The sequence below is a fragment of the Electrophorus electricus genome, chromosome 6 (genome assembly GCF_013358815.1).
Source record: "Electrophorus electricus isolate fEleEle1 chromosome 6, fEleEle1.pri, whole genome shotgun sequence".
Taxonomy (NCBI): domain Eukaryota; kingdom Metazoa; phylum Chordata; class Actinopteri; order Gymnotiformes; family Gymnotidae; genus Electrophorus; species Electrophorus electricus.
Window position 1 is genome coordinate 9,540,799 of NC_049540.1, and position 27,677 is coordinate 9,568,475.

Here is a 27,677-nt window from a genome sequence, read left to right on the forward strand (position 1 = left end):
ATTGTATAAATAGAACGGTTACGTTTTCTACGCCGAAAGAACAAATGGACCAATGACAAAAGGACTTCTGAGTTCCCGTTATGTCTCGCGATCCGGGCCTTAGAAAATCCTTAAGCATGCATAAAATCGGCCATTTCGACCGAGCGGGCTGCTAAAACAGTTGTTGGGGGGAAAGCGCCGGTCAGATTTACACAGCATCTTCAGCGCTATCTAATAGCATCGCACAATGAGCGAGACCGCGATTTCGTTCGCCAAGGATTTCCTGGCTGGAGGAATTGCCGCGGCGATCTCCAAGACGGCTGTTGCTCCCATCGAGAGGGTGAAGCTTCTCCTGCAGGTGAGCCGGGCGTCGCCCTCGCGAGCGGTGTGCGCTATGCGCTCGTGACCGGGCGGCCGTCGGCCGGTTACCGACATACCGGCTACCGGCTTTTAGAACGGGGCAGTAACGCGGATGTGGAGGTGTTTAGCTGGCGAGGCTCGTAACACGTTGAGTTGTATTCCTTCTGAAGGTTTAGTTGCTGGCTGTTTTGTCTCTTTCTTCTTTCTTTCTCTTAATGACCGTAGCTAGCCGGCTACGTAGCTCTGGTAGCTAGGCTAGCGTTAGCGCTCTAGCTTGCTCTGTCCTAGGGGGCATGACATTGGAGCTTGCTAACGTTAATGGCTGTTGTGAAAAGGCTTCAGCGAGCTAACTGGCATCTTCCATGCTTTTGCTGAACATTGAAAACTTTTGCATCGATGTCTACCATAGGTACTTTATTTTTTAAAAGGGTTTTGGGGTTTTTTGGTTTTTTTTACATGTACACAGTAAGCGAATAGGAAGCGGACACGGTCGTTATGTAATTGTTCCATATTGGTATGCAAAGGTTGTAGCTACGTCTCGGGCCTGGCTTGCGTATGGGGGGAGCTTAAGCAACTATCTAGATAGCTGAAGTAGTCTTGCGTCCTTACAACCTGGCTGTTATGGTAACGTTAGATAATCGTTGGCTGGTTCTTTGCTGTCAAGGTCGTTTAGAAAGGGAGCGTATGCCCGGACCTCTGGGCACCTGTTAACTTTGTCGCTTATTGGAGAAGTTTGCTTTCGTCTACAAGGTCGCGTGAACATTAAAGGTGATTATTCTTATTGAGAGTTTCCACAAGATACAGACATGACTCAAAAAAAAAAAACAACAACAACCGCGAAGTGAAGTTCATTTTGGGATGTTCTCCCGTTGTATCTTTCCAAGACTCTCGTTTGATTTCATGTGATTGCTTTTCACAGGTCCAGCATGCCAGCAAGCAGATCACAGTTGACAAGCAGTACAAAGGTATTGTGGACTGTGTGGTCCGCATCCCAAAGGAGCAGGGTTTCTTGTCCTTCTGGAGAGGTAACCTGGCCAATGTGATCAGGTACTTCCCCACCCAGGCCCTCAACTTTGCCTTCAAGGATAAGTACAAGAAGGTCTTCCTTGATGGCGTCAACAAACACACACAGTTCTGGAGGTATTTTGCCGGCAACCTCGCGTCAGGAGGTGCTGCTGGAGCTACCTCCCTCTGCTTCGTTTACCCGCTCGACTTCGCCAGAACTCGGCTGGCCGCAGATGTGGGGAAAGCCGGCAGCGAGAGGGAGTTTACCGGGCTCGGCAACTGCCTAGTGAAAGTCTTCAAGTCTGACGGCATGAGGGGGCTCTACCAGGGCTTCAACGTGTCTGTACAGGGTATAATCATCTACAGAGCAGCTTATTTCGGTATCTATGACACTGCTAAAGGTGAGTATAAAGTGGGTCGCGTTTGCTTGACCCTCTAGCCAGTTGTTAATGCTAACCTGTTCCTCCTAGGAAGCCTGTGGCTCCTGGTAAGTTCATTGCTGGTGAGGTGAAGAGAAACTGCGTGTGCTTCTAAAACTAGCCTATTCACCATGTCTTCACTCGGACCAACGTTAGCATTTCTAACTCTGTGCTTGCCGAATTCGTTTTTTATTCTTTCATTAATTTTAAGTTGGGCTTTGTCCAGCCAGTCAGGCTAACACTTTCTGCCTTTTTTCCTGATTGCAGCTCTTTACTTTCACTTGCATGTTTATAGGAATGCTGCCTGACCCAAAGAATACCCACATCGTGGTGAGCTGGATGATCGCGCAGACCGTGACTGCCGTGGCTGGCCTTGCCTCCTATCCCTTTGACACAGTCCGTCGTCGTATGATGATGCAATCTGGTCGCAGAGGAGGTAAAATGGCGCATATAATATAATTTCTGCATGTATTGTGAGCACGTATTTGATCCCATCTCCCTAGGCAAAGTTGGTTCCTCAGCCCTCCTGTGTGTTTCATCTGCACAAAGAGCAGAACACACAAGGGCAGTTGTCATGTACAAATGTCTACAGGTTCGTCTGTGTACCAGAAAACGACTGACTTCCTGTCCTTGTGTTTACAGCCGACATCATGTACACTGGCACCATTGACTGCTGGAGGAAGATTGCTCGGGATGAGGGTAGTAAGGCCTTCTTCAAGGGTGCCTGGTCCAATGTGCTCAGGGGCATGGGTGGTGCCTTTGTGCTGGTCATCTACGACGAACTGAAGAAATACATCTAAGCGTCATACTCCCCCCCCCCCCTTTTTTTTATTTTTATTTTAGATTTTTCCTCTTTTTTAAATATAACATTCACAATCAAATATTAAAAAAAGTATTGTGGGGAGGTGAAGTGGTTAAACGTGTAACATAGATGAATTTCTTGGACTTTTCTGCCTTGTACATGTGGGTCCAATTAGTGCACCACTAGCTATTAATTGAGAGATGTTGTATATTTAAAAGGTTGTGCATGTGTGCGATTCTTAGTCTGATTTCTCCACTTGTCACAGTCATTCCAGTTAAAGTTAAAACCCAGAACACGTTCCACCTTTTCTCCAGTCAGTCTACTTTTAATGACTTGAATAAATTACTGAAAAAAACTTATGCAGCTTTTGTGACTTCAAAGATGTGTTTTTCTCCTCTCAAGTAGGTTTGAAGAAATGTGTTGTAAGGTTGACCTGGTTGTGTGGTACATTTCAGACAGGTTCTTGTAGCTTAAGTGAGGTTGGTGGGAATGGACTAGTAGCAGGTTCATTTGTGATTTTGTGCTCGTCAAGCCTGCCTTATTTATTCCTTTAATAGTAAGTCTGTATCTATTGATTTGATTGTTTTTGTGCACTGGAGAGGCTGGTGTCCACTGTCAGATCCTTGTTCTGTGCTGCCTTCCCTGCAGTCAGGTCCCCTCATGGATTAACGAGAGCTTTAAGTGGATCAACATTTTGGCTGCTATATTTGCCCCCTGCCTTATCTCCTGCCTAGGTCCAGTGACCCAGGTGTCTCAAGCACTCCGACACAGTGTGTCACACCTTCTGCTGCTGTTCCTTGGTTATTCATTGAAGTCTTTGGATCAGACTGTTCCTGGAGCATTATCTGGTCATGTGCAGATAATTGTTCAAAAACATTCCTACACTAGTGCAAACTACTGATGTGAGCTTCAGAAAAATGTGAATAATTTAGGAATGCTGATTAAAATCCCCTGCTCACACATGCATAATGAGTGTTTAGTGTATTTTAACACATCAAGCCTGTATTTAGACTGCAGGGGTGTTGAAGGAAGCACCCAATTATACCAAGGACTAGTCTAGGATTACTCTAGTCTTCATACTATTTAATTAAATATGCATAAGGGTGAGTTGGTGTCATTAGGGTTGATTTATTCTAGAGCACTGGGGTTGGTGTAATGGGTTGTACAAGGCATGCACTAATGGTAGGGCCCTTGACTGAGATCTCAAGCACCCTCCACATGTTCATGTCACTGTGTCATGGAACTATTTTTCCCCTCTCTTCGCTTGCGTTATGACTGAGTGCTAGTTTTAAATAACATTTTCAGTGTGTATATTTTTATTCTTCCAACTTTTGACAAGGAGGAAAGTGACCAAAATAAGTTTTCACTAGAGTAGTTGGAATAAGTTCTAATTTCTCCTCCCATTGACACTATAAAATAACAATTGGAGTAAAATCCTTTCACCTAGTGGATATGTTTTAACCCATTTCCTACCTATTAACATTAAAATGTTTTGGATTTGTCCATGTTGGGTTTAGAGGGATTAAATAGTACTTCTTTCTCTTAATCCATTTTTGAAAATGTTTCGTGACCATGACACTAAAAAAAATTGTTAAAAAAAAGAATTAATATTAAAGTACATTGTGCACAAAGGATACACTTGATGAACTACTTCTAAATCTAAATAAGTACATGTCCTTGAGAGTTCAAGGATGTTTTCCCTATGCAAAGTGCTTTAACCCATTTTAAAAAAGCCCAAGCATAACTATTCAATTCAGCTGAGCTGTTTCTTCAGTCATCAGCATGTACAGGTGTACTCGGCACTGACAGTGGTGTGTTGATCTTTCAAGAGGCGTCTCCCTGGACAGGCAGGACGAGCCACAGAAGCAAGTGTGAGCTTGTGTACTTGTGGTCAGCTTTACATTTTGCGTGCTGCGTCAGGTTGCACACAATCGGCGCTGTGGTAACCTGATGCCGTTTCCTGCTCTAGCTCTGAAACGCTGCTATTAGGAGGGTCAGAAGCAGAAGTGCAGGTGTGGTGGCCATCTTAGGATCAGCTGACCCGGGGGCTGCTCCCTCTGTTGTTGGGGGTGGAAAAAGCCTTGGTCACGGTTCACTGAGATAGCATACAGTAGATTTATTTAAAAAGACTGATCTTAATGCAAAGTAAACCCCTTATTGTGCTGTACTGGTGTTTTGTTCCTGTGTTTCTGCCAGTGAATTACTATGCATTTACTAATTAAGTTCATCAACACTTTTTGTTTTGTAAAATAATTTTCACCTCTAGTCAGCATTTCCGATTTGACGTTTAACCAGTATACGTTTGCGTCTTTGGCTATGGTGGCCCTGGTGGGGGGAGGGGGGGGGGTATAAATTCAAACACACATATATACATACAAATATACAAATACATACATACATACATGCATACATACAAAAAAAATAAAAAAAAATAATAATTATATATATATATATATATATATACATATATACACACACACACACATAAAAAAGCAGCCACTCACACAAAATAGATGCTGTTGGTGGTGGATGGGGGGTTCCAGGTGAACACGGTGAGGTTATTCTTTGTGTTACTGTTGGAATGTGTAATGGCTCCTTGAGCAATTCCTGAGCACTGGCAGGGAAAAGATTAATACAAGTGAAAGTAAGTTTTCACAAACAAGCAACAGTCTGTGTTATAAAAGGCATGGCTAACATTATTTCAATAGCAGGGGTAAATGTGTTAAATATACACTGTTTCAGTCACATTTCCACTGCTGGCTAAGTCGAATGTAATATGGCGTTAGTGACAAGAATCCATTGATACTTCCATAACCATGTCAAACAGTTGGCCACTGGAATGATCTTTGTATGGTTATTGGCTTTTTTGAGTTGGCCTGGAGCAGGACTAGCTCCTAATGCAAATGCAAGCCATCAAACACTGTTTGGTGGAGAGTCTACATCCATTACAACATAAAAACTACAAGTCCGGTGAATCACCCTGTAATGGCAGATGCAAACGACTAATTACATTACATAAAATATTTCCCCACATGTACATTAGCATTTTAAAATGCACCTCATGGCTGGGATGCTTGTCTGGATGGCTTGTCTAATAAACCTTTATTCAGAAGAACCTTTTAAGGGTGACAACTACAGACAGAAGTAAAAAGAAAATACACAGCAATATAAGGATGCACAGCAAAGTAAATAGAAAGATGATGAAATAACCTGATAGATACATTAATAAATAACAAACATGTATATCAAATGACATTTACCTGTAAATATTTGGTATTAGCAGGTGTGGTACCCCAGGTGCCCAGGGCTTCTTTGCTGGAGGCTGACCTCGCCTGCAGTAGCACACCCTTGTAATTAGAGCCTCCAATTACCACTGATGACCCGTCCAGCCAACAAACAAACAAACACACAAACACAGTCAGACCCCCTACATTTTAACTGGGAGTTATCTAAGGAGAGGGAGGTTTTGGAGTCGATGAGAGCTGGTCTTGGCCCTTTGTTCAATGCCTAAACCCTGACATCATCTACTGTACACTAAAAATTGTGCTTAGGCAATTCAATCAACCTTTTCTTAACCAAGAGCAGAGAAATATATAAATATATACAGACCAGTAGGGAAGAACCTGTGTTTTTCATTAAACTATATGCAACAATGGTTTATGTCCTAAAGGGGTCGACAGTAGCACTGTTGCAACAGCCAACAGATAACACCTTTTTAAAAATATTCATCTTGGAGAATCTAGGAAACTACAAGGAATCAAACTTGCCCTTGAACATTTCTAACACTTAAAATGTCATTTTTTATTTTGAAAAGACATTCTGACAAATTCTTTGGGACCAAGCTAACACCACCACAACATGAGCAATATATATACAATTTATGTAAACATAAAATATGTATAATTCTATGTTCATAAATATGTACATATATAATCTTGTGCCACTACCATAATTCCATTCCATAAGCTTTTGCTCACCTGTGATAGGTTTGCCAGTCTGAAATGTGCTGTTGCTTACTGCAATGGTGTAAGGACTTGCATTCGTCTGCGGAGTCACCCCCTTATGTTCTGGTTCCATATTTCCACAGACCGAAGTTGGCGCCCCAGTTTCATAACCCATCCCAGGAATCCAAACCTGGAAGAGCAGAGTGGCAAAAAGCGCAACATCCATGTCAGCAGTACAGTTACGAATGAGCAGCCAAGTCGCACAGGGACACTGGTAGTGAGAAAGCAGCACTCTCTGGGGTCGTTGGGACAGGCAGCTGGGTTTTGAGAGGGCTTTGTGCTGAGTCACGGTAGCATAGGAAAAGAAAAGAATCATTTCTTTAGAAAGCTACAGGGGCCACCCGTCTCATACACTATTCATTAGTATCAAGTGACTCTTCCAAGAAATCCCATTAAGGATCTTGTTACCTTTTGATGGAAAAATACAATTATTTTGTTGTTCTGAGAATTTGGATACACACATACATCCATCCAAAGAAGATGAACACAAGCACCACCACCATCTATGACTTCCTTAGGAAAGCCAGAGTTTTGAAAATAGTCACTCTTTTTGCCCCCCATACTTTTCTGGAGGATGTCTTCATTCTCTTTGAGTAGGGAATGTTTTTGCAGGCCGTGGAATGTGAAGAACTGTACTTTAAATAGGAATGAGAGTCCGCAGGCTTGGTCAAACCTGCTCCAACTTACCTGTGGCAATTTATCTGGAAAAAAACTGAACACAGGCTTTGATCTAGTCTAACCTCAGTCTCAAGCCTCATATGTTCACAGTGATTGCATCTTTTTTTCAAATTAGATTCAGATTTTTTTTTCTTCCAAATTACACTTCAGTAAACCACTTAAACATTTATTTATTGGAAACAATTCAGCTACAGTTAACAGACAACAACATTGCTGTTGCTATGCAGATTGTGGTAACCCTCCTCTAGATCTACATCGAAAGTGATCAGAGAAACATTACTGACTGGATCATTTTGAGACAGCAACAATACCAGGTGATGAAGTGGACAGTGTGACTCCGGTCAGTAATTTTTTATAAGGTAGCTGCACCTAATGTGGCCAACGCATGTAGAAGTAGGCTAGTGGTTTCTGTATGGGTGTTGAGTGTATATAGCACAACACTAGATGAGTCATTCTGCGTACGGGAAAGGGATGGGCTTTTGTTTACCTCAGAATGTAACACCATCACTACTGCCAGTGGCTCCACCCATCTTCTGTCCACACCCAAGTGGCTCCTTGTCTGACACAAAAGGAACACTTTTTTTTTTTTTTTAGCGCCCATAACCAGTTTCAGCTACCAGGACTTTACCATAAATAAAAGAAACATTACACCATACAAAAACTAGTTTACTACAAAAAAAAAAAAAGAACATTTATTTCTCTTATTTCAGAAAAAGTGGTTTTATATGATTAATATACTGGACAGAATTTCAATATTCAAGGTAGAAAGTATGGAAAAAGCTCATGACCCCTTGTAGCATTATGTGCTGATGGAAAAACAGCGTGGGTGACAACAGGCAGAACGATAAACGAGAAGTTTAAGCAGTTATAGTTTAATAATGAACTGTTAACAGAAGATGGACATCACAGCCACATGGGCAGAGGCAGAGCAGTTTCTTCTGTCAGTCTTTGCATGCTGTGAACGGGGAGCTGGGATGTCTCAGTGTAGCTGGTATTCTAGACACACGATAGGGCTTTCTCCAAAACTGAAGGGGGAGGGGGGGAAAATCGATGCCTCTTCATTCCTTTCTTTCAGTGGATTCCAGTGAATGATAAATAAACATTTTGCTGCAGAAAGGCAACAGCCAACATGACATGAGTACAGCCAGTCCTCTCCCTCTTCCTTACTCTTCTTCCTCAGATGTTGGGATCTCCGTGCTCCTGCTCTCCCTCACCTGGAATCTTTCTTCTTGCCTTTCTTTCGGGTCCCCCTCAGCGGTATGGCACCTTGTTTGGCCGCCTCTGGGCCCTTCTTCTGCTTCAGAAAGTCCTCTTTGGCCATGGGCTGGATGATGGCGCCCAGCTTGGTGACCACCCTGGGGGCGGTCAGCTTCTTCACCGTGTTCTGGGTGTTCCACGTCTGGCCGACAGGGGAGCGCATGCAACTCTCAAACTGCGCGCTGTTTTGGAAGGGAAACGGGAGCTGGCTCACCTGCAAATGTACACAAAGCCACAAAGCACTGTTGAAAAATGCTTATTCTAGATAGTAAACACCTTGAAGATGTATTTAGACTACAATTTGGTATGCAAATTGCATATTGCAAATTTGCATGCAAAGCAAAAATGACTGCAAGAATTCCATGTAGACAGAAATGATAATGGCTACAGGTGCACACAGGAATGCTGAAGTGCAGCTTGGAAGACTAAGTGACCCCTGATCAATGGGGTGTGTGTTTGTCCTGCAGGCTGGCAAAGCTCCGGTGTACCTGGTGGGCAGCTATAGAGGCATTCCGTTTCTCTGAGATAATGACTGCGGGCAGCTTCTGGTCTTTCCTGGGAGGGGCAGCAGCTGCTTTCAGCCGAAATCTACAGCAACAAGAGAAGACACTTGAGGAAGGAGCAGAGAACTGTGGACATTATGCTCACCATCGGCAGTGATGCCATGGTGTTAGTAACTGTTTTTTATTGTCACTAGTCTTTCTCAGAAGTCAAACACAGACCTGGGAAGAACACATGACACGGCGACTTTTCATTTGCCATTATTGTCATCTTTCTTACTTCCTGCGTTTTTGACGGGAGGGTTTGAGGCCGACTCCACCCCACTCCCCCCAGCCAGGCAAGGTCAGGTCCACCACTTTGGGTCGCCCCGCCTCTTCCTGTTTCCTCTTGTCTTTCAGAAAGTCAGAGATGACATCATCTCCTGCAAAGGCCTCCTTAATGATGGCTGCCTGCTCAGCAAAGCTCTGAGGGGGGAAAATGGGTTTTTTTAGTGGCTCTGGTCTCTGAGGTTCCCTTTTTATGGCAACATAAAGCTGAACAAACTGATTAAGGTGGCGGGCTCTGTTGTAGGAGTCAAACTGGACACTCTGGACACTTAATAATCTGCTAATTATTATGGACAATGCATCACACCCCTTGTACACTATAGTGGGCAAACAGAAGCATGTTCAGCGGAAGACCGATACAGCTGTGCGAGGGAGCGCCATGTGAAATCTTTTCTTCTCACTGCAATAAGACTCTACAATGAGTCACTGCAGGGGCTCTTCTGATCTCCTGCTGTCTAAACTGAGCTGAGCTATACCATACTCTTTCATGTCTGGTTCATACTATCATTTATATTATTGTGTTGCACTGTTACTTTTATATGACCTGCTACCAAGTTCACTTTATTTCTACTCTCTAGTCTGACCAATTTTGTCACTGTGACTACTATTGTTAATATTTTCCTGTTTACTGCATTAGTGCAATAATCACTTATGCAGCTCGTTTTTCCTGACTGCTCCCATGTTCTCTAACTCCAATACTTATTGTTTACTGCACTTATTGTTGTCTGAGATAGAGCTTATATATTTTGCACTTCTAGGCATCAGCATTGATCCCAGTATTTCAACGGTATTCTAGTTCATTGGTATCTTGAACTCTAACCTACTGTACTGTACTTGGATACATTCTATAAGTAAATGACAAAGTACTTTTGTAAGTTGCTCTGGCTAAGAGCGACTGCTAAATGCTGCAAATGTTTGTCATGAACATAGTCATTTATGTATATACACATTTCACACTTGTGTTGTTTTATCACCTAACATGTTTCTTAGTGCAATACTGATGTTTGCAGTCCTTGGAGCACATTCCATGGCTGCTATTGCACAAGTCGTGTACATAAGTTATATATGTATATGGACCCTGCTAACTCTTATAATATTAAAGGTTTATAGTTCATTTGTACCGCACCTTTGTACTTCTCATATCTACAACCCTGCCCTATTTATTCTGATTTTAAGTCTTCTCTTGTGCAATTTGTACAGAAATGTGATGCTGCAATTTCCTACAGGATCAATAAAGTGTTCTTAGAGTCAGAAATGTAATTCCTGAACATAAAAAAAAATTAAAGCATCTGTCATCTTTAACAAGGAGGGATTAAGGGCTGTTTCAATTTTTGACTAAATCTTTGGATGTTAGCAACTGAAATCAATGCATGAATTAAAAACAATCCTTTCTAAACCTCTTCCTCCTCTTCCACTGCAGTCAGCACCAGAGGGACCGTGATGGTTTTGGCCTCTTTAGTGAGCACTTCCTTGGGGTCAATCTCTTTCTTCTTCTTGCTGGGTGGCTCAGTAGTAGCCTCTGCACTGGGAGTTTGTGTGTGTGGGTCAGGCACAGCGTTGCTGGGTCCTGCCATTTCATCTTGCCCCAGGGCCTCCAGGTCGTCCATGGTCCGGACATAGACGAGCCCCTCGTCCAGCAGCTCCGCCTCCTCTGCTTGGATCTGCTGTGGCTCCGCCCTCCCGCTCTGCATCAGTCGGTTAAAAAGGCTGTTAAACTCCGAGACGACCTCAGCTCCTTCCTCCTCGTCATCTTCCTCCTCGTCATCTTCCTCCTCGTCATCAGAAATTTCCACATCCTCACCGACCACTTCTTCTCTGGTCACCTGTTCTACCATGTCCACTGGCGAGGATCCTGACAAGAGAGAGCCAGTGGAGCGAAAATTTTGGTCATGTGGTTACAGGAAGTGAGCAGGAGAATAACCATGTATGAGCTATTGCTGAAGACCAGACATTCAAACTGCATTAAATAAAAATACCGTGTAAAAAAAACTATTGCTTATTTATAATATTCTGAACTTACATGCTCTTTGAAGCATTTTGAGCTAAATACCATGTATGAACAGTGCTACACAAATATCATCATACTAGCATAGAACAGGACTGCGTTTGTGTGTATTTTTCCTCCTCTAATGCTAGTGATTAAACCCATCAGTTAATTATCGAGTTTGTTTTTTTTTTTTTGTTTTTTTAGAGTGGGCGCAGATGTGATGGTGTGTCCGCTTCACCGCACACATCTCAGGAGCCAATTATCACGGTGGCAGTGGTGAGCTGCAAGAGGCGCGTTAGGGGTGTGAGTGCTGGAGATGCGCTGACGTAAGCAGCATGTCAGACATGCAGGAGACAGGGAACCACAGTGGGCTCTAGGACTGGAGCCACGCAGGCAGACTTCAGGGCAGGCCTGCCATCACTCTGGTCCTGTGGGCCCAGAGCACCGGAGTCCTACTACGCGTTCCATGTAACCAAGGGCTCAAAAATGGCTCTGATAATTAGCTGATGGTTTGGCTCAGGTGTGCTGAATCAGGGAGGTGTTCAGAGTCCTGCAGTGATGCGGTATTAGCACCACGGAGGCCGGCAACGACCACTCACTCCCTCGCTCCTCTCGGGGCTGTGGGGCCAGATCATCTTCCTCATTTCGCCTCAGTTTACGCTTCCTTTCAAACTCCCTGAGCAACTTTTCCTCTTCCTCCTCCTGCTCTTCCTCCTCCTCCTCCTCCCTGTGCTGTTCTCCCTCTTGGCCCGATGATGGCTCCGCTGCGACATCGCTGACGCCTGGCTCCGCTGCGACATCGCTGACGTCCGGTCCTGAAGCCTCGCTGGTCAGCTTACCCCTCATCCACGGATTCGCGGAGTCAGGGACAGGCTCGGCCTCGTTCACAAAGTCAGGAAGAGCATTTGCTTCCTCCTCTGCTCTCCTCTCCTCCTCGTCATCAGAAGGAACCACAAGCTTCTGAGTCAACTCCTTATTCAGCTGTAGCTGCTCCTGCATGGCGCTGCGAGCCTGAACACAGAGATTTTGGGTCATGCATGTCACAACAGAAGCACTGCACACACACGTCATTTTTACCACAACTGTTGTCGTCATGTCAATTCCAACACACCAGCTAGCTAGTTCTCTGTCAGATGACAGCTACTGACTGGTAGATCATCCGAAAGCCTAGCACATCTTTTCGAGCCGTTGCCCATTCTGTGACATGCTCAGAGGAAAGTGCTAACTACCTCATCTACAAGCAAGGGTTCGAACCAGAGAACCCTCAGTGATGCAAAGAAATCTCTACTGTTTCGCCCCTTGGAAACATGCACAGCTGTGTCTACACTGTAGCTAAAATTGCCCTGCGTAGGGCAATGATGAGATGCTGAGAATGTTCCGGAGTGTTCAGCACTCTTACCGACTCATCATATTTGGCCATGATGGCCCTTGACTTGGCCCATTTGCCACTGTTCTGATGCTTCAGGGACATTCTCTCCTGTGTGGGGGGAAAAAGGAAGAGGAAATGTAGCTTCAGAGCTTGTTTTTGTAGATTAAAAGATCCCTCGCTGCCGTCATCCGAGACAAACCTCCATCCTGGACAGCTCCATCTTCTTCAGCTCCTCCAGAGCTGCAGTGGGGTTCGTCTTCATCATCTCGTCAAACTGTTTCAGGAATTCCTTCTGTTTGGCTTTCTTCTGTACCCTATGGTACCTGAGAGTGAGTGAGAATGAGAGATGATAAAAAAGGGAGATGTTAGAAAGAGAATACTGCTGCTTTTAAATTTCACTACAACTACAGCTGAAAAACCATCCTGAAATGGACTGTTCATTCTGGAGAGCTGCGTAGGAATGGGAATAGCGCTAATACTTTAGTAATCTGCAGGTATGGGGACAAACAAAAACATTCCCACGATGACAACAGGAATAGGGATACAGTGTTAACATGGGAATGGTAATTTAAAATGTCTGTGAACACTATAGTGACAGTGTGAGTAGAGTTCCCTGTACTTTAGCCCAGAGTCTCAGCATCTGTACTGAGGACTTTCATCTGACTGAGTCTTGTGTCATGTTAGTAGATGTTAGTAGTTCCCTTGATCAGAAAAGTGAGTGACTACATTTTGAAATTAGTAATGCCAAAAGCGATGTCTGGTTTCCAAACATGAAAGTAGATGGACATAACACTCGGTACTAAGCATTACATTTTAGTTTGCCTAAGCACAGGTTTACTATGGCAGTCTAATATTTCCTAATCAGTTGAATGTGTCTCAGTGCTGCATAAGGATGGGCTGTAGACAGGGGTCAAGTACACAGGGATGGGGAGGGCACGCTGCTAGGCAACACAGGCTATGAGCTAGCATTGAGGCACGGGGGGGGGCGGCACAGGTTTTCATCCTCGTGCAGCTCTCTAGCTCCTTCATGGTTATTCTCCGAGTCACTTGATTTGATTCCAGCTGTTAGATATTCCAGACTTACTTCTTGCTCTTGATCCTTTTCCCTCTCTTGGCTTTTGCCTCATAGTAAGACTGGAGGGCCCTCGCCTTCTGGAGCTCCGCACGCCGGATCTTCGCCTGCAAAGTAAAAGCAGCCATGTTTTTAAACACGGAGCACAGAACAAACCACCAACATGTGTTCGAAATTCGACATCCAGGATCATGTCAAATAATGTAAGCACTGAGCAGTAACAGCAATAGTGAGATTCCACATGTCATTACTGTCCGTTCATAGTTGCTGTATCAGTTTTAGGAAAACAACGTATCTAATTTGAAGTTTTCAAGCTGAGTTTTTTTTTTTATTGGGGTGGGGGGGGGGGATTTCTTGTGAATCCTATATGTTTAGCAGATTCTACATATATTAGTATAGTTTTTGATGTGCAGGGTTTGCTACCATAACTCGGCAATTTTGTAAGTAACTACATCTCATTTTTGTCAGTCAGTCAGCCCATGGTGGGCCTCACCTCCTCGAGGCTCATGGCCTTTATTGCGGCCTTCTCCATGGGGGTGAGCACAGGGTCAAGCACAGGCTGTTTGTTACTGTGGAGGATGCTGAAGATCTCCTGCTCCAGTGGAGTCTGAGCCTGGGTTGACAGAAGGAAAGACATGGTCAGGAAACGGTGGCGCCTCCAACAGGCTTTGAGTTTACCAACAGCACGGTAACTCTGCAGGACACTACTCTCCAGTGCACAGAGGTTTGGAGGCTTCTAAGGTTGCTGCTCCTGTTTAAATGCCATTTTTTAATGTACACACACACAAACACAAACACACCTTCCAGCCGGCCACCACTTGTTCCATGCGTTTAGGTCCTGCTGGCTCCTGCTTGAGCGGAAAGACCAGCTGCTCCGCCTTCTGGTTTTGGATGATAACACTTTCCCACCGGGACACTTCTTTAGTGCTTTTCTCATAGGCCACTGTCCTTTGGATCTGTGGAGGTACAGTTACAATGCACACAGACCCAGACACACACACACACACACCCAGACACACACAAACACACCCAGACACCCCAGGGATTAGGTCCATAATGTCAGTGACAATATTCACCAAGAGAACAGACAAGCATTCATTGTCAAATATACTTTACAAACACATTCCCCAGGTAAGATGGCACCTATTATCTCCAAAGAAGCCTTTCAGTAATAGGAATATTGGCTTGGAGAGTTAACAAAATAAATTAGATGAACTCAGACACACTCAATTTTTAAATCCATGTTAAAGATTTATTTATTTAAACTTTTGCTTAGCTTCCCGTATAAAAGGTACAGAGCCTGGGGTCCCTGGTTAGAAAGTTTTCTGGTAATCTGAGGGCCTGATGTCATGCAGCCATTTCATGTATTCCCTCGAGTTTGAGACAGTGATGTGGGTGGACTGTAATGTCTCAGAGAGCCTCAGACTGTGGTCACCCTCTGGCCCTCCCTTTCAGTTCTTCTGCTATAGACAGAGCTGCTGAAACTTTATGCTGATCACTGACATCTGCTGTTTATGGACTGTTCATAAACAGTAGCTGGACACCACATGGACTGTTCGTGTGGTGTCCATCTGTACAGATCTGACCACATCTTACTGTTGCATGTTACTGTGGAGATAATGTGAACACTAGACTTGATCTGCTCATCGGTGACAATGCATCCAAGATGATGGCAGAAAATGTTCTAATGCCACCAGTAGATGAACTATTGCTGCCATATCCATCCACCCACTCCATCTACTCCAGTGGATGCAGAAAATGCTTACCCACCCTAGACCCAACAAAATATCTAAGAGGCCCAATCCTATCCTGAACTGGCTACTGGGACTAAACATAATGTAATATTCATTACATTTACAGCATTTAGCTGACGCTTTTATCCAAAGCGACTTAGAATTATGACTGAGTACAGCTTGAGAAATTGAGGGTTAAGGTCCTTGCAGGGGCCCAACAGTGGCAACTTGGCAGTGGTAGGACTTGAACCAGCAACCTCCTGATTACAAGTCAAGTACTGAGCTACCATTGCCCATTAGGTGGGCTGTCCAAGGTGGATGGGTGTATGGGTTCCCTCTTGAGTCTCGGTCTTCCCAAGGTTTCTTCCTTAATTCCGCCCAGGGAGTTTTCCTTTCCACAGCTGTCATCGAGCTGCTCATTAGGGATTTAGACCCAAGCATTTGTAAAGTTGCTTTGTGACAACATGTGTTATAAAAAGTGCTACATAAATCCACTTGTCTTTGATTTTGAACTGCAGTAGGAGAAACAACATCTTCTCAAAATGACCAAAATTATTGAAATTGTTCCTGGTGACTATAACCTGGGCTCTGCATCACCACACCAACAGTTAGGCTCTTTGGAGAAGATAAGAGCGAATTCCAAATTCCAGTGGAGAACTCAACACAGACATGTTGCTTTTTTTTTTTTAAGAGATGCTGGCTAGCAACAAATGTGTGAATGAAGTTATACATATTGCACCTTTGTCAAATCAATGATGGTTTACAATCAACATACAGCTTTTACATCCAATCAGAACACTGGTGAGAAGTAGCAGCCAAATATGCACAGTCTACCCTCAGCTGGAAACCACAGCCTCCTGTGGGAGTACACCGGGTGCAGGAAGGGGAGGAAGGACACCCAGGACAGCGCACCAACCATCACTGAGCATGCGGACACACAGTCACTCACACAATCAGGACAATTCTTATGGTAGCCAATTTTAATTTATATTCATGTTTTTGGAAGGTGGGCTGAAATCGGAGGAAACCCACGCAGACACAGGGAGAACATGGAAACTCCTCCCAGATGAGCACCAGAACCCAAGAGCTTGGTGCTGAGAGGCAAATGTGGCAACCACCAAGCCACTGTGCCCCCCCAAATATAAACTTACTAAGATGAAAGTGAACTTAGTTTGACATTTCTAAACCAATTCAGTGCCTCAAAGGCAGATCTCAATGTCAGAATGTTGCTCAAAATATCACAAGAGGTGGAAATAGTATTGAACTGATTTCAATAGACATATTGTGCATCAAACATTTCTAACAGAACTGAATAGAATATTTCTCAAACTCTCTTTTAGACTAACATTATTTCTGAAAAATCCATTTAAGACTTCACATTAAGGATACTTTAACAAATCTTTTTTTTTGTTGGTGCTTGCTAGCCAGCAAAATTGCAACAGAGCACCTCAAGACATCTACTCTAGTTTCAAGATCACACCTGGCTCCATGAGACAAGGAAAACGCTCACTTTATAGAATGTTCATGTGGTGTTCATGTTTACAGATTTAACAACATCTTTCTGTTGTATTTGCATGTTATTGCAAAGATAATGCCAAGACTGGATTACACCTGTTCATCGACTAAGCACCCACCTTCTCTGTCTGCTGTTTACTGAGTGGCAGCTCCAGCGTCTCTTTGCAGTTCTGCAGGTTCCTCAGCTGTTTCTTGGTCTTACTGGGGGCTCCAGGAGTCTTCTCCATGGTGCCCAACAGATCGCACAGGTTGATCTTCTCTTCAGCTCCTCCCGCGGTGACTGAGAATTCAGAGACCTGGACACTCGCCTCTGACCTCTCCACATGCTTCTTCCTGCATGCAGAAGTTGTGATGAGAAATGAGAACTATATTGGTTGTTCCTTTTTTAAATTATTGTCCGATTCTCTCTTTTTACTTAAGTATTTTTAAACTTGTACTTTTGCTTGTATGCTTGTATTTTTGTTTATGCAAAGCACTCTAAATTACCTCTGTGCATAAAATTATACAAAAAGTTATTACACAAATAAGCTACATTATACAAATAAATTTGCCTCATCTTGCTTTATCACTGTTTTCTCTCAAATGTTTTAGATTTTCCCCATGGTTATCCAACATAAACATGCTTAATAATAGTTTTAACATTTACTGTTGACAATGGTCATTTCCCAATTTTCAATTTAGCATGGAAATGGTAGAAAATAAGTAAGAATGTGAAATGTATACTTTGAGGGAGCTTGTGTTAGATGAGTAATTATGGTGGATGAAACATGATTCAAGTCATATTCTCACCTTCTCCTTCCTCCCAGAGAGCTGATGGCCTCCAATAACTTGGCATGTTTCCTCTCATCGTCACTGCCCTCCTTTTTATATATATAAATAAAACACATACATATCCCTAAACAAAATGACAGGCAGGAAGCACTAGCAGGGAATTAACTGTGCTCTCTCTTTACTACTGTGATGATGAGACTTCTTGACTGGTCCGGCTAAGCTTTTCTCCCATGTCACAAGTAATCTTTGTGTCTTGTCTGTGTAGGTAGTTTTGTGGTCCTTCCTATTACAGTTTGCATAAGGATTTGCTGTGAGCAGACAAGTGCATCCTGTTTGTTTTTAAGGACTCATAAATGAACAGAACAATCTCTCCAAACTCCGAGTGGCTGCTGTCTGTGGCCCACAGCTATGTGGACAGTGTTAACACTGAGTGTGATATTACCTCATCTTCACTGGCACTGATTACGTTTTCATCATCCGGTGACAGCTGCTCTTCGTCATCATCTTCCACATCATTCATGGCCGCAGCTGCCATTCTGACACGTTTGCTAAGGAAGAAAAAAACCCGATTCAAGTTAGTTTTAAAAATGAACACGTGCACAACCATGCAGTTAATATTTATGCTTACAGATAAGCTAGCTAACATATGTTATTACAGTCAGAAGATCCAGCGCTGAAACTTTGGAAACATTACTCCTTTACTGGAAAAATCAAGGGTTACAGTTTAGCTAGATGTGCAACATGCAGACTATCATATTCCTTTCGCATAAACGTGCTACGTTACACCTTGGATCCAATTAATGTTAAGCAGCTAGTTAGCTAGCCAAATATGTCACTCAACTATCCCAAACATGATAGTACATATAAATCTACTCGTAACGAGTATGTCCAGAAAGGAAAATATCAAACAAACAAAAAAAAACCTTTTCATGGAGTCTTCTTTCTTGCGTGCTGTGCTGAATTTAGCCATGTCGCCCAGCGACACACGTGTCGAGCAGAAAGGTTGCAGATAACAAGCTTGTTTGCTTTCCCACCACAGGCTCGGAGTCTGGCTCAGAAAGCTAACGCTCAAGAGTAGTTAAACGATGTGGCTATAAACTAAATTAACTGCTTTGCTTTTTAAACCGTTTATCACTATCAGTTAAAGGGATTGTCACAACGCTTGCTAACTTCCTAATGACGTATTTGGCGCGCGAAGATTACATAGGACGTGCGCGTCCAATCACTTTCCACTACAGACGTTCTACCACGCGCTCGCAAACAAAAAGCAGTAGGACCTCGTGACTCCGAACGATGTGCGCGACACTCGGTAAGTGAAGATATTGATTAAAAAATACTATACAATTATATATAAATACGAGTTTAAGACTTTACATGAGTGATTGAGGGAACAGAAAAAAGTATGCGATTTTTTTTACTAGTGCGATAGACATCTGAGTTCATAAACTAACAATAATTTCACTTGTCGAGAGAACTTTATTCAAAATTCTAACTGCCCGCAGGTTTGAACAAAAGACACAAATGCACGTGAGAAGTGCGCGCATGTTATTCCCCCTCTTCCTCTTCCTCCCCCGCCATCTCTTCGAGAGAACAGGTCGCAGATTCCTAACAATGGAAATGATTCTATCAGAGGAGTGTTTGTCTGCTCAGATCGAGTAGTGCGAAAATGTAACTACTTAAGTGGGCTTAAAATTGTTTTCTACATTGCTTTTGAAGGAACTATTAATGTGTGTTAATATATTCAGAATAATTAATTCTGAATAAACTGTGTATTAATATATAATAACTAATTCATGGTTATCATGTGTATGGATATTATGAATTTCAGTGTACCCTGCTTGCACAGATATTTCCTTGTTTCTCTGGAGAACTACAGTGAATTTTTTACTACCTCTACACCTTTAACACTTAAGTACACTTAAGTTACTCTCCGAAATCTTCTAAAGAGATGTAATAAAATGTGGCTGTTAGGTTGACTTGGGCAATAATGTGAATTTTGTCAAACGATTATTGTCTCCAGAATTCTAGCGACAAACGATTTTTATCGTGATTCAAATTCAGTTGTGAAGTGCCAGATGTGAACGCTACAGGGCCTTTCATTTGTCACGTGATACTCTCCTTGTTACTATCTAAGTAATCTGCTGGATCTCACTGGGAGCGTCGCAGAAGTAAAAGATAGCGAATCTTAATTCTTGAAATAAGCAATGCTATGCTAAACAAAAAAACGGGTTTTGATTAATGTATAGATCCACAGTAATTACTGATTTAAAGTTTTTAACAACAGAGACTGAGTACAAACTAATAATTATTATCCGTTTCACTTTTCAGCTATTCAAACCAAAGAGCACTTTGTTGTACTCAGGTTTACACAATTTAAATTCAGTCAGCATAGACCAAAGTAATAATATATTAGTATAATATACTTGTGTGTGTGTGTGTGTGTGTATATATATATGTGTGTGTGTGTGTGCATATATACACACACACACACACACGCATACATACATATATACACACACATATGTATGTATGTGTATATATATATATATATATATATATATATATATATATATATATATATATATATATATAAAATGTGTGTGTGTGTGTGTGTGTGTGTGTGTGTATATACACAAACACACACATACACACACAGTTTACAATGTACATAGTGCATGGGATAAATGTACAACTGAGGGGGTAAACAAGACTCGGTTTACAATATGTAAATTTCTATGTGCAAAGTGAATTCAAACTCATGACATATTAGTTGTGTTTGTGTAAACATGAAAGTTCAGTGCAGGCTGTTTGTGGCACTTTAATAGTGGTTACACGTCAGTATTTTCCATCTTGACTTGTGTTTGCAGGGATGGATGGTAGATGGTTGAGGCATAGGTTAACTATATTCACATTCTACAAATGCAGACTCATTTCGTTATAACAGTGTATAACGGTGTATTGTATCTAATGAAAATTCATATTTTGTGCATTGATTTCTTTATATTAATATAACCTTTATTCAGTTACATTACTAATTCTAGGTTCTACAATTGTGAATGGAATTTTTTTATCATGATTTAAATAATCTTCATAATCAACATTTGTCCTTATTGGATGAATACCAACATTCATTGATTAATAAGCATATGTATTATATGAAGAAAAACAAAAGCCTCCTGCATAGTCTGCTTTTAGATATAGCATCAGGAAATGGGCCACCAAGTTAGCTCTTCAGATCTTATATTGGACATAATATTAAGTCGATTGTTTGTTGACCAGATATATTTTTCCCCCTCTTTTCTGATCGCAACTTGTTTTTAAAGAGGACCTATTACACTCCCTTAATACAAGTTATCACAGTTCCCTGGGGTCTTAATGAAATGTCTGTGGCATGTTGTGGTCAAAAATATCACAAGGATCAAGCATAGCACCCTTCTGAACTTGTCAAAACAGCCCTGTTTAGAACAGCCAGTTTGAGAGCCTGGTCCTTTAACTTATAATAGACCACGGTTCACCCCGCCCCTCTTCCTTCTGAACCTTGGGAGAAACACTGCTGCTGGAGAAAACAGTGGTGCAACATATGTTTTAACAAGTCAGAGTTTGTTCTGATGCCGTGACTCTGCTCATTCTAGCAGTGATATACACTTACATACCTACTCACCTACACATACCTCATTAGCCTACTTCCCAAATTACAGATGGACATAAAGTCCATTTTCCCCTAGCTCAACATGCTAATTTTACTAACCCTAAGTTTTACTCTTATGTTATTTGCCTGTTAGTTTAATGTAAGATGAACTTTATCCTAACAAACTAATAGTATTAACATTACTGTGGATCTGGAAAGACAGTCAGACACAAAGTAGTTAGCACACATATACAAGTTTTTGCTGACAGTTATGGCTTGGCAGCCAACAGAGCAATTTCTGTACTTAGCTCATAGCTTCAACATAATGATAGTGGGTCCAGTGTGTGCAAGGATTTGGCATACCTTCGCAAAGGTAGTTCTGAAGCCGTGGGTGACCATACTCACACTGAGGACGGTATAATGCTAATGACTCCCCTCTTGATGTAGAAAGGGGAGCAAAATCTGAGGCTTGTTTTAACCCATTTTTTTCTGACGTAGGCAGTCCACAAAAACTGCCTGGGCCGACTTACTTCACAATTTTGTGGGTTGGTAGGCACTCAAGATATCCAAATGTGCCCAAGTATAGAAAGAGTGAAATTTACATGATGCATCCTCATTAAAAACAGTTTTGTGCTTAATAATCACTGATAAAAGTCTTATCAAATGCAATCGTTCTGCCAAACTCTAGGACTGTCCTGGAAAATAATAACATTCAGGGCTATAGCCCCTAATAATAAACTCTAGTGATGCCCCTCTGCATGACAGTGGTATGTGACAAAGCATTAGAAAGATAATTTGCTTAATATCACTAATTTAAATTGCAATATTCAACAGCATTATTTAAGACTAGTGAATGTAGCTTGCACTTACCTTTATATCTTAAGAAGATCCCAGGGAATGACCAGTGATGTAGATGAAGGAAACGGGGAGAAGTATATAAAAGACAAAAATATAGACTAGCCTAGCTGTTGATCTGTTGAGATACATCATTTGTCGCCTGCTTCCTCATTTCTCACTGGTGTCTGGCCACAGGTCTGCTGCTAACTGGATTTTATTCTGGTGGTGGTCATTTCTCAACACAGCATTAATACTGACTAATAGTGGAATGGCTGCATGTTTGTGGGTGCTGAGAGGCTTTATCAAGCACAGCAGTGTGGCTTTTTTTTTTCTTTTTTAAACACGTCAGTCTCACTGCTGGATTGAGAGCAATCCACCCCCTAAACATTTCCAGTGAACAGTGATCTCGTGGTAAATAACTGATGAAAGGCTAGTGGATGCTAACACAAATTGTGCGTGGCAACGGATGTGCTTTACACATCTGATTGAGCACCTAAATGGTGTTTCTAATAAAGTGGCTAAAGTATCAAACAAAGGACGAGCATTTGAATAAGGTTTGTCAGTCAAATTGCTTCATTGTGATGTCTATCACTTCTTATGTGTGTGGGACAAAGTGAGTGTTTGGCTTCACCCAGAATCCGCAATGACTAATGTAATGACCAAACTACTTGGTCTGTTTTTAAATGTCTTTTTAGTTGTCTATTCTTTTTGCTACTTTAAGCAGTCTATATACAGAACAAATAGCAAAATAGGTTAAGCATCTGGGCAAATATATCCCGTTAAATGGAATTGCATGCATGCTGTTTACGGCATCCACCACCAATTCTAAGTTAAAAGTAACATTATATGTGCATATCCATTACAATAACAACTAGTGGTGCAATCATGATATGGACTGATATAGACCTATTGGACACACAGCAGCTGAGGTTAATTTCAGATAACCATAGTAAACTTATACATACACTTCATTATGAAGTAAGTAAAATGAAACAATTCTGTTAATTCATTTTGGATGATACATTCAGCTGTGATAGACCTAATTGGTTCTTATGTGTGCAGATTAAATGATTAAGTTTACAACCATTAGGCCTATAGTTGTGTGCCATAAGGACATTCAGTAGGAAATGTAACTAGAGTGATAGAGTAGAATTCATGTTTAGAATACAATTTATGATCTAATTTTTTTCAGAGGTTTAAGGAACACTCTCACTCAGTTGTGTGGGTATGTGGGGAATGTTATTAGCATTCACCGAAAAACTGGTGATGACGTCTGTGAACTATTAAAATGTTCAGGATATCTCACTGGAGAATTTGTAGTTCGTGAAGTACAATGTAATGGGATTTTTTAAAGCTGTACTATTTCTGTTTTTTTTTTTTTTTTCTTTGTTTTCTTCAACAGGCCTGGAGGGTGTGCTGTCCTCTAAAGAAATGAAAACACACATCGTCCTCTTCTGTGAAGTACAGGAAATTACTAGGTTTATTCCTTCATATTCAAACTTCACAAACAGCGTGAACTTGTACAATACCTCAGAGAGTGAAAATTACAAAAAAAGTGCTGGTAACATTTACAAAAAATCATCCAAAAATCATCCTTACTTTGCAACAATCAGTTATTCTTCCACTCCTTTTTTTTAGTCTTTTGTATTAAGGCTTAATACTTCTGTATAAAGTATATGCAAGATAAGTCTTCACAGTTTTTCGAAAAAAGTCACAATATTATGTAACATAATGAAGCTTTTACGGCTATTTTCTGTATAATAACAAATACACATCACTGGTAAATATACGTGAAATACAGGGCTTACTGTAAAATGGCAGGTAATGATACTGTTTGCTGAAATAAATTTTTTTCTTTTTTCCTTAAACACATTTATAGGAAAGGTTACATGACATACCATTGTAATAACTGAAGGAGAAGAGAAATAAAAGAATACTAAAAGCATAAAAACTAGGGAGATCGCCTCCAAACTTTGGCACATCCCTTTGAACGTTTTCACAAAATATATAAGGTTTATTTTTTTATTTCAAATCAAATGCATGGAAGTATAGCAAAACTGGCATAAAGTGAAATCATGCTGTGTAGTAAGGTGCTAAATTAGAGATATTACAAGGCCTGTCTGTTGGTTTCAGGCAGGCAAGAATAAGGTGCATTTGTAAGACTCAAAGCATGTAGGCCTTTTTTAGATTTCAAGAAACAACCATAATATAATAATAATAATATTAATAATAATAATAATTTACAAAATAAACAAACTTAGTAAAAACAACCAAAATATAATATGACCAATAGTCTCGAGGCGACCTCATGAATTAATGCAACCCCACTGATTCAGAAATGCGTGACTGTCTCGTCCACAGACATGTAAAAAATACTCTAATGTGGCATATGGGAGCACGGTGAAATTTTCATCTGTTATGCTCATTTATTTTTTGTTTTTTGTTTTTTTGTTTTTTAATTTTCATTTCTCTCTTTATTCTGTGTATAATATATATGCATGGTGTTTATAGATAGCTGTATATGCAAAGTGGGGTATGTCACTGCAGGATGGGGTGGAGGAATGGGGTGGCTGCAAACCGTATGCGACACAGAACGAAGCAGAGCTATTTTCCCGGGGTCTTCCTACGCTGCACTAGGTTAAAGATCAGCATATAAGAGCGCTAGCCCTAAGACTTACCAACTATCACCCTCATGCACACGTTTAAAGTGACGCAACAAGCTTGCTTAAATAACCTACATCACAAAAGCAATTTGGTTTTAGTGCAAAAACACAATTGGCTGGCTTCAGCTTCTCAATAATAACAAGCTCACCAAGAAGATAACATGAAGGCACATACTTATGCTTCCTCTAACACGCAACAATTTTAGACATACTGCAACACCTTTCAATAACACCACGAAGCAGTTATCACAGGAAAGCCACTATTTCCAAAAATCAAAAATCATCACTATTTATGATTGCAATTATTTATTGTTGATCTCATATAATTACCCATAAAGGAAATCACATATCTTCATATTTGCACGGTTCATGACCTTACTACTTCCTTTATGGATAATTATGACTTTAAGTATATACGTGTGGACTGTAATTCTTTAAGTTTAACTGATGTCACACACTGAAAGGAAAAGCATTTTCCTATTGGTAGGCATTACAAAAGCCGTGCCACTTAGTGACTTATGGTCAACAATTTTATTATTTTAAGCCCTGTCCCAGAAACATGTCACCATTTGCCATTGGAAATCAGTTGACCTGTTTGTAAAAGAACAACAATGGCAGTAGCAACAACACCAGCCACAGCGACAAGGAATAAAAACGAAATATCAAAGCAAGAAGGGAAAGTCCATCTTCATGTACTAAAGCTGCTTATATTTTAGCACACATTGCAAGGACAGCTAGTGAGTCTGCAGGAGAAATGTAGTGGGTATTGCATCGGGTTTAGACTGTTATAAAGTGGCTTCATGTTTCTGGGACAACCTGCCAATCTAATCTTCTGCTTTCCTCTCACAACAGGCCTGTGAGAGCAGTTTCCAATTTGTCCAAAACAATCACGTGAGGAAACAGGAAGTACAATTTTGATGTGCCTCGAACTTGGACATTTCCGCGTATGCCATTTCCTTTAACAGCATCTATGTGTACATCCAAGGCTGTTGTCCGAGCCTTGGGGTAATCGCACAATATCCATTCTGTACCTTTTTATACACAAATAATGAAAAGAACGGTCCTCAAAAATCTTGTTTTTTAAACAACATTATGCTAGTGCACAGACAGCTTTTATTGTTTGTTACACCAATGCTTTTAGAATTTGTCAAATTCTTCTGTCATATTGCTATTTGTTTAAGAAGACCAAAATGTTTTTAGTGCAAATCTCTTTTCTAGTTTGAGAAGTGGTAGTTAGATTTATTTTAAAGAGGATTGCAAAAACGGTCAGCCGTAATGTTTGGTTGACAGAGTGAGACAACTTTATACTTAGTGGTTTTTTTTGCTTGTTAAGTGGTTACCTTTTATATAATTCATAAAATGTGAATTTAGGAGGGGATGTTTGGATTTTAAATACCTTTTAGTTTTTTACAAGATAATATTCTCATTTGTCACAAAATAGATGCAGTAATGCTGTATACTGTGCTGCTTGTTCGTGTCTCACTAGGATAACTTTGATATATACGAAGACTCACTTTAGTCCAGTGTTTGACAAGTAAAAGTATAAAATGGTCTTGTACACACATTAAAAAACTTTATATCCTACCTCAAAACAGCAGTCATCACAAAGCAAACAATCTTTTTTAAACAGTAATAAAAAAGACAAAACCAACTCAGATAACTAAAGAACACCATTAAAAAAACACATTACTGCAGCATATAATTTAGGGTTGCTTAGTTACTGAAAGATGTCAAATATACCTTTACTACAACAGCTCCACTTTTGCCCAGTTTTCTACAGTTATTGTATATTGTAATATAAACCTTTAATATGAACTCGATCAGGGCGATTATGAAAAATGTGAAAATAAATTATGTATAAGTTCTTTATATGTGTTTAAGAAGGTATTTGTCTACAAGAATGTGTAAGATATGGCTATAAATAGCAGAAGAAAATGAAAAGCTTCTTAAAACAGGATTTTACATTAACTACCCTAATCTTGAATATGGACATCCAAAGGTCTCCAGTTTTACAGTACTAAAAATGTACATCATAAAACAGAGAACTGATGATCCTAAGTGACCCACAGTAGGATAAGATGTCCTGCAACTGTATATAAATATATATGTTGACAAATACCTAACCCAAGTAAGCTAAATTAACTATCTGAGCTCATGCCTCATCATAATATTGCCTTTCTAATTACCATGGGGTTACATTCTACTTTGATATGAAGGTTTCCATCCAAATATTTACACTGTATAATAATAGTCATCATTATATGATCGTGTAGTACGCCACAAACAAAATAGGCAAATTTGGTCCTTTAGGATGACATGACGACACAAATTCATTAACAAGTAAATGTTCATGTTTGCCCCCCCTCCCCCCAAAAAAAAACGTTGCTGAAAAAAATGATAGAAAAATGAAATACATGTCTAACAGGCACTAGAACTTTAGTTACAAAGGTGTTTTAATGGCATTTGAAGATTTTCTTTAAATCATTGATCCTGATCTTTCTGATGTACATGTCATGGTGCTGCTAGTTATTTTACTGATGGCATCGACATAATGTGAAAATCAAAAAACCATAATGTGCAAACACATCAGATATGCAGCTTGGTCCATTTTGAGTTGGAATATATATTTGTAGTTTATATATATATATATATATATATATATATATATATATATATATATATATATATATATATATATATATATATATATATATATATATAAAAAAGAAGAATCTTTTACACCACCAGAAGGAGGAAGAGCTGAACAAGAG

General features: G+C 40.8%; 3 protein-coding genes and 1 long non-coding RNA gene across 8 annotated transcripts; 2 read left to right on the forward strand and 2 right to left on the reverse strand.

Annotated features, from left to right (window-relative positions):
• Positions 1 to 115: 115 nt before the first annotated feature.
• Positions 116 to 2,924, forward strand: si:dkey-251i10.1 (uncharacterized protein LOC100038774 homolog). Its single transcript, XM_027025981.2, has 4 exons — positions 116 to 337; positions 1,259 to 1,745; positions 2,059 to 2,199; positions 2,406 to 2,924. The coding sequence occupies exons 1-4, from the start codon at positions 227 to 229 to the stop codon at positions 2,561 to 2,563; spliced, it is 897 nt and encodes a 298-aa protein (XP_026881782.2). The 5' UTR covers positions 116 to 226; the 3' UTR covers positions 2,564 to 2,924.
• On the reverse strand, positions 2,595 to 6,747 carry si:dkey-251i10.2 (uncharacterized protein LOC562682 homolog). Its single transcript, XM_027025993.2, has 5 exons — positions 6,543 to 6,747; positions 5,826 to 5,938; positions 5,070 to 5,179; positions 4,826 to 4,890; positions 2,595 to 4,622 (listed from the first exon to the last, which is right to left on the reverse strand). The coding sequence occupies exons 1-5, from the start codon at positions 6,733 to 6,735 to the stop codon at positions 4,531 to 4,533; spliced, it is 573 nt and encodes a 190-aa protein (XP_026881794.2). The 5' UTR covers positions 6,736 to 6,747; the 3' UTR covers positions 2,595 to 4,530.
• Positions 6,748 to 8,100: 1,353 nt separating this feature from the next.
• si:dkey-251i10.3 (uncharacterized protein LOC553498 homolog) lies at positions 8,101 to 22,555 on the reverse strand. Of its 5 annotated transcripts, XM_027025554.2 has the most exons (15): positions 22,277 to 22,555; positions 18,435 to 18,479; positions 18,221 to 18,326; positions 17,797 to 17,867; positions 17,127 to 17,340; positions 14,560 to 14,715; positions 14,253 to 14,372; positions 13,772 to 13,866; positions 12,887 to 13,010; positions 12,718 to 12,795; positions 11,918 to 12,329; positions 10,729 to 11,183; positions 9,285 to 9,469; positions 8,993 to 9,092; positions 8,101 to 8,718 (listed from the first exon to the last, which is right to left on the reverse strand). In XM_027025554.2, the coding sequence occupies exons 3-15, from the start codon at positions 18,311 to 18,313 to the stop codon at positions 8,458 to 8,460; spliced, it is 2,364 nt and encodes a 787-aa protein (XP_026881355.2). In that variant the 5' UTR covers positions 18,314 to 18,326; positions 18,435 to 18,479; positions 22,277 to 22,555; the 3' UTR covers positions 8,101 to 8,457. The 5 variants fall into 5 exon arrangements, with proteins under 5 accessions (XP_026881355.2, XP_026881340.2, XP_026881333.2 ...); XM_027025539.2 differs by lacking the exon at positions 18,435 to 18,479; XM_027025532.2 differs by lacking the exons at positions 18,435 to 18,479; positions 22,277 to 22,555 and adding an exon at positions 18,702 to 18,963 and having other exon boundaries at positions 17,797 to 17,864.
• On the forward strand, positions 19,015 to 27,277 carry LOC113587062. The gene is made up of 2 exons (XR_003411693.2): positions 19,015 to 19,087; positions 23,646 to 27,277. It is a non-coding gene; the product is annotated as an uncharacterized LOC113587062 (long non-coding RNA).
• Positions 27,278 to 27,677: the final 400 nt, after the last annotated feature.